This window comes from Filicampus tigris, chromosome 21, assembly GCF_054856515.1.
Source record: "Filicampus tigris isolate MCC_2025a chromosome 21, RoL_Ftig_1.0, whole genome shotgun sequence".
Lineage (NCBI taxonomy): Eukaryota > Metazoa > Chordata > Actinopteri > Syngnathiformes > Syngnathidae > Filicampus > Filicampus tigris.
In genome coordinates, this window is record NC_141237.1 from 5,572,222 (window position 1) to 5,584,542 (window position 12,321).

Below are 12,321 nucleotides of genomic sequence, written 5' to 3' on the forward strand. Positions count from 1 at the left end.
GACTGACAGCTGCGAGGCGGCTTTTTCAAACAGATCGCCAGGCCCGAGGTCAGCACTCCACGTCGGCTCCTCATTATGGACGCAAGCAGAGGTTCAAGCTGTAAAATAGTTGGCCAGCCAGCCCAAACTTGTTGATATTATACTCATTGTAACACTTTTACATTTTTATATTTACTTTGGGTGCACCCATAATCTCGGTTTATTACGTACAAAATTCAAAAGATACAACTTTAAATGTAAACGTAAAAACTGTGAATACAATGAACAACTATATGTACAATAAAATATAAAAAAGTAATTATGCTATGATGTCAGCAATCCAGAGGCTGAGCTGCACTGTATTCGTTTATGGCGTAGCCCATTTACAATATATAGCTCGCGTTATATGTACGGTGTGCAGACCGGGTGGCCATCGGGAATTTCGGGAAAATATGAGATTTTTCCAGAACGGCCAGTGTATTTCTGGGCCGCTGTTGACCAACACGGCTGCCAGCAGCCGTACCAGAATATTCGTCTCAGCAAATCGCACCACGGATGCTATCACTCCGCAATTGAATCTTGATGACTCAGGCCCACAATTTATTCTTCTCGCTCTTTTGTTCCTATCTATGCCATCTTGCCAACAACTTCAATCAGGCTTAATGAGCTGGAGAGCGAGTGATTCACAGGCCGCAGGCGCCACACCGTCTGCCGTCACGGTGCCGCCGCTGTTATAAACCCGCCTTTCCAGGTGAGAGGGATCCAAAGCTGGCTGGGTGGCACCAGTTAACCCAAACACAGCCCACCACAGCTCATAGTCCATAAAAAAGATGGAGGGATTTCTTCAGTGGTGTAAAGTGGCCATAAAGGTGATGGAGGGGAAAAGTAAAAAAAAGTGATGGTTAACAGCAATTCAGCAGGCCCAAACAAACTTTAACTCTGTGTTGGGTGCTGTCTCATGCAAGCAAGCCTATGGTGAGCCCAGCTCTTGTTACCATGACGACCTGGAGCAGCACCTGAGCGTTGCTAATAGCGATTAGCTTTGTGGGTACTCTCTTGTCATTTCGCCGGCAAGTGTACGTGTAAGAGCTGTCTGGACTTTCCGGCTGTTTATAATTACATATATGTTAATAGTTTGAACTGTTAATACACCACAAACTATGATACCAAAATATTTGAATGTCAATTCAAACTCATGTACCAACGTTAATCTTAAATGGCTTACATGCAGCTAAGACTCTCAATAACTTCCACTACCAACCCAGGCTAAACTTAGCCCCTCCCCAACATGGAAAGACCTCTCAGTTGACATGCATGCGTATGTCATTTTGAATGCCCACTTCAGTTACTAAAATATGCAAACCACGCGTCAGCGACCAAATATGTGTTTGCACTCCCTGCCCAAATTACTTAAACAAAGTATGTGATTAACTGTTTTACAGTTTTTCCATCTGGCATTTAACCCTTCTTTTAAGTAGAGGGTGTGTGCGTACAGTATAAATGTGTGTTTAAATGACTGTGTTTGCTTGTCTGGGTGTGTGAGTGCGTTTAGACGTTTACAGCTGACGATCAAAGGTCCCTCTTCCTCCCTCCCTCCCTCGGTGGGGGACACGGGCTTGTGAACCCATCAAGATTAGAAGCCGTTGAGGGAAGAAAAAAAAATAAAATAAAATAACGAGCTGCCTCGACCCACCCGGGGGAGGCCGGCGTCATTACGGGCAGAACGCGTCGGTGCCGCGTGCAGACCGTGGCGCCACAGCGGAGCGTACATGGCCCTGCTACCTTTAATTTACATAGTCCCATAAACAGACCCCGGCCATTATTCTCAAGTAGCTTCAACAACTTCTCGTGCCTCACTGGGTTAATTTCCTGCTCTGCTGTCTGGTTCCAATTTAGAAACCCACCCCCTCCATAAGGTGGGCAAACAAATGAGGGTCCCTAATCTTAATTTGGTAAACAATATTAATCCATGCACTTCATTTGCAAACATCTAATCGCCTGGAGCGATTCATAGTTGCTGCTGCTACTGCAAACGGAAAGTGCTTTTCGCAGAGGACTTTATGGATTAATTTTCTATAAATGAGCACTGCGCCAGGCAGTGCGGTTTTTAATGGAGGTTGCTCTACGAGAGAACAATCGTTAAAGTCCATAGAAAGAGTTTTCCTGTGTTTGCAGAGTGGATGTTCTTTTAGTCCAGTGGTGACTTAACTGTAAATTATTTGTTCGTCAGAAACAAATGACAATATTACTAAGCAATTATTTACAAGGGTTTGGGTTAAAAATCATATTTTTTCATAAATGTAGAATTGTCCTTGGAAGAATCACATCAAATCAAACACATGCGGACATTCACCTCAATTTGTGAGCTGTTGCCAGTGTCCTCGGCTGACATCAGGCCTGGGAAGCGCTCGGCCTCTTCCTCCTCCTGTGCCGCCGCCTCCTCCTCGCGTTCCTGCTCCTGACTGGCCCTGTTACTGTCCATGTTACGCGGGCTGTTCGGAAGCCATCTCCTCCAGCGGTGTGCGTGCGTCTTCGTGTCCACGACCACGTCCTCATCCACCGCTTGCCCACCATGCACGTAGGAGTATTGGACCCCTGAGGAGGAGGCAAGAAAGATAGCAGTTAATGTTAGTAGGATGGAACAATTAATTGATTCCATCAATTCAATTGAGTTTACTTATCAGGAAAAAAAATCCATTGTTTTATTTTGGGAAGTTCAAAGTGCGTCTGCGCTGGCGAGCACTGCCTACATTGACAACAAGGCTGCTAACGGAGAGCTGGTTGGCAAAAGCACACTCAGTGTTGCCAACATTTTCCAAAACCCCGAGCAACAACTTTTCAAAAAAAAAGGGACTTCAATTCCTCCCAGAAACGTACAACACAAGCGGAAACATTTTCACATTGTTTTCCACATGCTGAGAAAAGAGCCCTGTGGAAGTGCAGTCAGAGTCAACCGTGCTGAACATTGCCAAAGACATGGTGGCCCATTTTTGCTGCGTGTGTGGCAAAAGCAGATTTATCCACCTTGGAAACTTTTGCCCGAGGTTTGTTGTTTTAAGTCAAAAATATTTTGCAGAGTTTGCCATACAACTCTTCATGAAAAAAGACTGCAATAGAGCTAGAAAAGTTGCATGCATGCGGAGATGTCAGATTTATGTGAGATGAGACAATCAAATCACGGCTTTTAATTGGCCCAAAGCTAGGGAACAGTAATTGGTTTAGCAGATTTATTTTACTGGCGTGATGGTTCCCATATGTATTGACTGAGGTTTTTAAAATGGCTCATTGACCATTGGGTCAGTTTGAGAACGACTGCCTGGCATGGTTACCCTAATGATAAGCATGGAGCAGACTAACGCCAATCAGCTGCTGTAGATGATGCGTATAGATGAAGTCGATAGAGACCAGACGAAAGAGAGACAGCGATGATTGATGAACAAACTTGCGCCAGGACCGCAGACATAACCATAAATCCCGGCACATTTAACAACAGACAGATTACGACGAGATGACAAAACAGTCATGACAAGACCATGAAATGAAAGGTCAGTTGCCCTGTCATTAATTTACATCTTTCCCCATATCCTAAAATGATAAAGCCCTCGTTGGAAGTGAGCCCCGGGACGTTAATATGCTTTACATATGCATTACAACATCCATATGTCTCCATGCATGTCATGCACCACAAAGTGCTGCTCTATTAAACCCAGCCCAAAGTGATAACTCATTGAAAGTGTTTTTCTCAGTTCCTTAAACTAATCCATGCACAATACAATAATATACAATTTTATTTATATAGCGCATTTCATAACATGATCAACATTCTAACACAATACCACCAAATGTTTCATGAAGTGCCACTTAAAGGGAAATCAATCCAAACATTTTTTTCAAGAATATATTCCCAGCAGGCCCACTAGTTGAAACGGCATTCTGATTAATATTGCGTTTGTGGAAAATGAGTTAAGCAGCAAAATCCACCTGTTTTTAGCTAGCTCAGGGGCCGGCCATTTTGTCACTTCTGTCGACTGAAAATGACATCACAACTACTCAGGGCTCAATTAACGACCATTCGCGGCTCATCTTCAGAAAACAGGTCAGTCGCGATTGGTCGTTACCTGAGCCCTGAGTAGTTGTGATGTCATTTTCAGTCGCCAGAAGTGACAAAATGGCCGCCCCCAGAGATGGTTAAAAACGAGTGGATTAACTCTTATTCCACAAACGCAATATTTATCAGAACGCCTTGTTTCAACTTGTGGGCTTGCATAGAACATATTCTTGAAAAAAATAGATGATTGGTTTGACTTCACCTTTAAAAGTACAGCAAAAAGTAAAATTTCATTTTAAAAAGTAAATTGCCTTATTCCACTAGGGGCAGCACGGTGAGCAAAGTGGTTAGCATGTTTGCATTTTTTCCCCCATGCACATTAAGAGTTTTCAACCGCACATATACAGACACGTTAAATAACAAACACATTAAACCAATCTGAAATGACACTTTATAAAAATAAAATATGAGTGTGACTTTGTGCATACTTAAGTATGAAAAGGTGGAAGTTCACTTCATATCCATTTATTTGTTTTCCTAAATTGAATCTGGCCCTCGGAGGACTTCATACAAAATGAAATGGCCTGGGCATGAAAAAAATGGTTTGATTGAAGGATCATCGCCACTTAGTCAGTGTATGATGGAAAGCTGGCAAACCGCAGATACTACAAAAACATCACTATACTGTAGTGGCTTTGATTAAATGACAACCTTTTTCACAGCAAGTCATTCAGAGTGGTCGCCAATGAGTCACGCCCTTGACAAAAAAAGGACAACGTGTGTTTCTCTTCTCTTTGATTTACTCACACTCTCTATTATTACAGAGTCTGTGTCATTTGTCAGGTCTGTAAGACCACCGAGGGACATCTAAGACGGACCCCCTGGAGGGGATGAAGTGTCGCCCCGGTGTGTTACTCCTCAGCTCCAGCGTGAAAGCAAATCTTTCCCCTTCTTATGTTGCCTTTCAGGGCCTCCGCGCAGCTTGGCAGCCTTATTGGCCAGACCCTCGGCTGTCAACGCGACTGATTCACGCAATGCGGCGGCCCACCGTAATTTTGTTGCACCTAAAACCTTTCAAGGACATTTAGCAGGTCATAAAGCAGCAGAATGAAGTTCTTGCCCGCGCCCCCCCCCCGCCCTCCTTTTCTCTGCTCGTTTCCCACCTGACTCACCGCCTCTGACACACGAGAAATAAGAAAGGAACGCTGTTGCTGCATTGCATCGAAAGAGAAAAGAGCTTTTCTCAGCAACAAAATACAAATGAGGCTGATGTAAGTGTTGCTTTTGCTGCTTCTTCTTCTTTGACTCTTTTGTTCTCTGCACTGAATATTCTGATGCTTTCTATGATGAAATTCTATCCATCCATTTTCCAGTTAAGTTATATATACACATCGCAAAAGTACGTACGGAATACCGCTCATATTGTCAGGAATATTTTAATGTTACATTTTCACTTTTATCGTCAGCGGTTTTAGAGATCCATAGTTCACATATGAACCATCACATATCACGCCACCATGGACAAAAGGGGACTGACGAGACAATGTTCGGGTAGTTCAAGTTGAAGTCAAGTTGAGTCTCACAAATACCAAATCAAAGTCAATACAATACAATACAATACAATACAATTGTATTTATATAGCGCATTTCATAACAGCTAGAGCTGTAACAAAGCACTTTACAAATAAAACAATCAAATTAAAAAAAAAAAGGCTGTAGGCGATCTTATCTTAAGTTTTAGTCGGGCAAGTTCCAAGTCCTAAAATTGATGACTGAATTTTAACTGGAGTCAAGTCGTGTGACTCGAGTCCTCCACCACTCTGCCATTTTCTACACCACTTAGCCTGTTCAAGGTTTTGACGGGAGTCATGGCACCTTAAATTGACTTTGGGAAAATTAATGGGTTTTTTTCTCCTCAATTCAAGACCATTCCCAGGTATATAAGTAAACGAGGGAGCTTTTAAGTGCATTTATGAAGTGAGCGGAGACACCGCTGATGGACAAATGTCGCAAAGGCGGGCTTTGATAACATGCCGTAGCTTGCTTTTATAACATACTTGCACGCATAAAAGCCTACTCTATCATTAGGCAAGCACATAAAGGGAAAGTTAAAGAGCAGGTGAGGAGTGAGGTGGCACCTGCACAAGGCCCAAAACGACTGAACATCGACAGCAGTCATGCAGATGATGGCAGCATTCACAGCAATTACAATGCAACCAAACAATGACTCGATATTAACAGCACATAAGACTAAATTCTACAAGCATATCGAGTGAAAAAAATCGAAACCAATGAACAGTGAAAAGGACTCCTTTCTTGTCATAAGGAAAACAAATTGAAAATGATTGCGCTGAAGTTGTATGTTTCTTAGGGTCAACTACATCCTAACAAATACATTTGAATTCCCCACTTTACTCACTGAACGCACAGGCACTTTAAATTCCTGGTGGTCTCTACACCATCGTTTCTGTTTTCATGGATGATTAGTCACGTTTTGTTCCAGTCAAAACACTCCGCCACAGACCTCCTCGGGGCTTCAGATTGGAGCTACGGATAAAGGCTGCTGCTTTCTCCCACAGAGGAACACACTTGTGGTGGATATCACAGAGGAAAAATGACATTTGTGCAACAGCCACAGCCAAAACGAGGTTGAAGACAAGACCGAAAGTAAAGAGAATGGCATGTAAACGGTTTTTCTTGCATATAAAATTTGGAGGCGCTTCCCTCTGCCTAATTTTGGCCAAGAAAAAGTGAAGTAAAAATAAAATACATCGAGCCAATGAGCCAGTACCGCACCACTACAAATGATCAGAACACCTCTGCCTCAATAGAGCCATGAAGAACTCCGTGTAAACAAAACTGCTTACCTAAACACTTGCCAACACAATCAGGATCATACATTAAATGTAAACAACATAATAATCTGACCTTTTGATTAAATAGCACTGTGCTCCCTCTGGCGTAACACCAACCATATTGGAAAAAATGAGCAAGGAAATAGAGGAACATTCATCAGCTTGGAAAATGTTAATTACACTACATTGGGCATGCACAATTTTCAAAAGGGTGCCTTCACAGTACCTTGCTATTATAATCCCTGCTGCAAAGAGAAACCCTTGGTAATATTAAAAAAAATAATAATAATAAAAAAAAAATATATATATATATATATATATATATATATATATATATATATATATAGTATGATCCGACGAAGTGGCTTCTGCTAAACTCTAACAGACTTTTGAGAGATTAATGGGCAAGAATGTAAATGGGTATTGGCGCGTAAATTTGGAGAGCACCACTGCTATAAAACTCCGATCCAGTGATTTCTAATTATGACTCTGGCTTGAGTCATGACGATGAAACAGCAAAAGAAGTGCCTCATTTCCAAATAATGGGGATGCTGCATTACAGCCATTAGCCCTAACACATTCATAATATTCTTTTATATTGAAGTACAATACTGTATTAAAAAAAAAGGTGATTTAACTGATATCAAAACTGTTTTCATAATTCTTATAATGCTGTTTTCCTGAGCGTGTGTCTTTCCTGCTTCCTGTTCCTGCTAACAACCTCCCTGACATCCAAAGGTCTTAACACAGTCGAGATGCATCACATCAATACACTTTCTTGACACTTTCCTATTAGCCATGGTTTTGGTTGAATCTTATGGCATTGCAGAAAGAGCATTAGAAAAACACTCAAAACTAGTTGAGTGGAAGACACACAAAACATAAACGGGGTAAGATGCAAATATTCGTTTGACCTCAAATCGTGACCAGGAAAAAGAATTATCAACAAATGCTCAACAAATGTATTCCAGTCGTGAAGCTTTGTAATAAATCACAAAGGATTTCTTTGTCAGCTGCATAATTTATGACAATGTCAAGCAGTTTGCTAAAACAAGCCAATATGCTGGCTACAAACTGCACCAGGCACGTGGGTGAGAGAAACCCAAAACACGGGCTTTGGCGGGGCGGACATGGAGCCCGCTGTCACCACTGCGGCTTTGCTCGTGTAATTGGTGGTTAGCCACTTGGTCAGTGCAGCAAGCTGAAAATGTTCGGGGAGACACCAAAAAAAAGCGCAAAATGGAGGAGGTGTTCATGTCCTTGATGACACAGGCTTCTAGGAATTTAGGATTCCAGTCAGGCACACCGTCTTTCTCCCATTTCAGAAGATTGAGTGATTGACTGTAGGACCATGAAGCGTTACAGTTGGCTCGGCTCCATTTTTCTACTCTGAGCCGTACAATTCGGCGTCAAGGTGCCTGAGCAATGCATCATTGGACACTGCGCTTGCTCTGTAAGAGATTATTCTTTCGGCTGCCCACAAAACTGGTGGCCATATTACTCTTTTCTCGAAGGTCACAGGCTAACTGAGCACCAAAATGGCATTAGGACAGGACAGGGGTGGCTGTAGCTCATTCTGACTCAAGTCTCGCCATGAACACACACACAGCCACACAGTCACACATCTGTGCGTTCACCGTTCCCACAGTCTGCTTAGAGCCTTGCTCAACAGAGCTGAAAATTGGAAATGGTCTGGAGGATGTTTCTTTTGGATAAACAGTACAAAGGCTTGCACTATGACCCCGGATACTCAACATCAATCATCTGATTGCCGCTACTTTGTCTTAGTGAACCAAGTGCCAACTACTGCGGATTATGACCATACGGTCATGAGCAGGTGATTGACAATACAACTCTATCTTCCTTGAAACTGTCACTAAACTATGACTTATGTGAGTGATTGGTTAGTGAAGCACTGAGGAAGGCCAAAAGGACATTTTGTGTTGCTAATATTTCATTGTGAAAGCGACGGTGGAAGATGTTCCTAAACTGGAACATTTCAAAACATTAAATGTACACATAGGGTGATGGCAACTAAAGGACAGTTATAGATCTATGCTCCTAATACTAAAACTGTCTTGTTATTGCTCATCCACCCAGCCATCCTTTTTTCCTCCACTGATTAGTGTCACAGGTGAGCTGGGGCCTATCCCAGCTGACTTTGGGTGAAAGATGGGCACTCTAGCCCATCGCAGGACACATATGGACAAACAACCCCTCACTCCCTTAAACATTCTCCCTATTCAGACCTACGGACAATCTCGAGTCTTCAGGAACTGTTTTTGGAACGTAGTAGGACCCGGGGAAAATCCATGCGAGCATGGAGACAATTAGTGAACTCTGCACTGGAAGACCAGAACTGAGAGAAAGATAAAAGCCTCTAACATGTGCTAAGCACTCGTCCACCGCATTGCACATCTAATAACAGTAAGACTGTAGTTGTAGACTGCTCCCGAAAAACAAACCATAACCTATCATTGGACAGCAACCATATGTTTACTCCTGAATGGGGTAACCTTTTCGCAGCCTGGTGGCAAAAACACAAGGCTATCAAGGCAATCAACGACTCAGACTTCGGTACTTGTATTCGATCGAGCACTTTTACATATGTGCCCCTTTAAAAGGAATCAATATGAGCGGTGTTTCAGAGGATGCCTTTTCCCTGCTGTGCGGACAAGCTTGTTCTTGTCCAGTAGGTGGAGATTGATTGACTAGACGGTGTATTAACTGGTCTTTATGGCACTTCTACTTTTGGGGGGGTTTAAGGGGGGATATCCATCAGCAGCGTGCAGTCTCTTAGCTCTCCAGCCTGCCAAACATGTCCACACGGCAGTGTGTCGTCAAGTCGAGCGGAACACACTCAGACGGTCCAGCTACTTTCCCAGGGGTCAAGTCGTTTCTGCCATTACCATGTCACAACCAAAGTACAAACACAGTGAGGGGCTCTCACTTGTGGTCACTGGAGAAGCATTCAAAAGCCAGGTGGGAACAGGGCCCATGGGCCTTCAGAGCAGACGGCCTCAGTCAACATTAATCCAACCCAACAACCAGGTGCACTGTATATAATCACCTCCTCGCCAGGTGTGCTTTGCATTCTGGGATGCAGCCAAGGGGGAAAGTAAGCCACATAATATAAGTCATATCTTATACATATTTCTGACAGAAACTTCCCTGCACTGAAACAGTAGGAGTCCATTTTGTCCTTCAAGGTACAATCCACAATAATACATTAGTTGTTCTGAGAGTTTAAAGCATTGAATTTCAACTCCATATAAGACTGCCGCGGTATTAGACACGGCTTGGTCACTCACTACAGACACAATTTCCCTAAAGTGTTGTATATCCTCTACTCACCATAGACAAGCGTGTCCGTTTTAGTGGTGAGAAGATTAAGTTCACAGATCAATGTAGTACCCAGGCCTTAAAAGGTAGGAGGGGGAACAAGTCTGGTGTTGATTATCCATCTATCTATTATTCTCATTGAGGTGACAGGTTAGTTGGGGCCTATATCAGCTGACTTTGGGCGAGGGGGGCTGTACACCCTGGACTAGGTTGCCAGCCAACCAGAGGGCACTTAAAGACAAACAACCATTGACAGTCACAAGATAGTTTTTGGAAAGTTGGGGGAAGCCAGACTACCTGTAAAAAACGCATGCTAGCATGGGCAGAACATGGAAACTCACAGGAATAAGCTAAGATTGTAACTCCAAGTCACAGAACAGTGAGGCAGACTTGCTAAACACAATTCCATCGTGCTGTCGGGTTGACTATTCCTTTTGCAAATATGCAAAAAATGTCATCTAATGATGAGGGCACAGAACTCCCTGATGGGGGCTGAACATGGCCGTGCAGAGTCTTTAATGGAAAGTGACGGCTGACGGGCTCTCTGATAAACAACATATGAGACACCGGGCTGGAATGCAAAAGAGCTTGTTCTCAAAAACACTACTTGCCTTTTTTGTTTATCCCCTTCATACTCTGCAGACAGTCAGCACAGATGAGTGTTAGCTGGTCCCTCTGCCGGTGATGATGAAGGAGGGGAAGAGGAGCAAGCTTTGTTGGCTTTGGCGTAGGGGGATTGATGCTGGTTGGCAGTCTCAGCCTCCACTTACAAACCAGCCAGATTTTCCCAGGGGGAGGATGACGAAAGGCTGAAGACTATGGCTGCCTTTGCATTGGCTCTGAGTCAACAAGGCCCCCTTAATCAGCCTGTTAAAGATTCATACTCACGTGTAGTTGAGGCTTTCCTGGTTCCGACCAAAGAATATAAGAAAATAGCTTTGATAGCAAATGTCCTGTAGGGGTTTCTTGCTTCTACTCAACCTACATCAACTCAATAGATCTTCGTCCAGAGTGCCTAAGCCTTCACTCACTTTGGCTTTCAGCATAGTGTGTTGGGGACTTTGGTTACGTCCCTCCCCACTGTCACTGTCATGCCTCTGGGCAGCCTGCCACCGGCACCCAGGGGCCCCCTCAAGTTCTTCCTCTCCGGGCTTACATTGATCAAACTCAGGGGCCCTGCAGGCGAAAGACAGCCAAAGGAAAAATGTGGCAGAATTTAGACTGAGTCGGATATATTTAGAGCAAATACTAGAGACAACAATAAAATAACTGTAAAGGAAGAAGATGAGAGGTGTTCTGTCTACAGCAAATGTACTAATGCATTCTTCATGAAAATACGCAAACATAAACCCACAACATAAAGCACACAGAGCTGTCGATTACCGTCTGGCAAGCAGACAGCAGACCAACAAGGCTGGTGCTCAAGTTTGTGATGCAGTCTCGTTCTCCAACTGATTCCCTATCAAGCTTCCCTGTCTATTTGAAAATTTCAAATAGAATTTCATCGACACCAACCTCATGCAAGGGTCCCAATATGTACCTCTGTACAAAAGGTACAATAGGCATGAACTCTTGAGAGTACTGCCCAATGACAAGCCATTGGATCATAAAAGTAAAACAAAAACAATGAACTGCAAAACAGTGGGGGACACTGTGACATTTTAATGGCTATGGGTCGAAGTCAACCTACAAATGTACCAGTTTGGGAACTTCTATTAGAGGCCCGTTTAAAATGTCACACAGTCCACTCCAGCTTTTTCCCCCCCATGTCGCTCGTCTGTGTTAAAGTTTGAAGTCAATTACATTTTTTTCCAATATGGAAGGTAGAAGAAGAAGTCAGTTTCCTTTATTCAAATCTTGTTAAAAACAAGACAGCACTCTGTGTAGAATTTTAGTCATTCAAGTCATGGGAATCTGTAAAGCTTGAATCGAGAGAACTAGACTGATTCTTGCTTGTTGAAAGATAGCTATCCGTTTGTTGGTAAAAACTGATCATAATCGAATGCGGGGATGCAACCGCAACCCCGATGTGGCCTATGATAAAAATAAAACGAGTCTGACAACCTTCTTAACAGAAAGCAATGTGAGACAAATGTC

At 43.1% G+C, this 12,321-nt stretch overlaps 1 protein-coding gene across 3 annotated transcripts in view; it reads right to left on the reverse strand.

Annotated features, from left to right (window-relative positions):
- Nucleotides 1-12,321, reverse strand: part of LOC147127330 (plexin domain-containing protein 2-like) — a 51,917-nt gene that overhangs the window by 24,042 nt on the left and 15,554 nt on the right. For 2 of the 3 annotated variants that reach the window (XM_086021011.1, XM_086021012.1), the window contains one exon: nt 2,333-2,574. In XM_086021011.1, the coding sequence (XP_085877137.1) occupies nt 2,333-2,574 (242 nt within the window). Of the gene's footprint in view, nt 1-2,332; nt 2,575-10,835; nt 11,401-12,321 lie in introns of all 3 variants that reach the window. The other variant, XM_086021014.1, reaches the window with a different exon arrangement.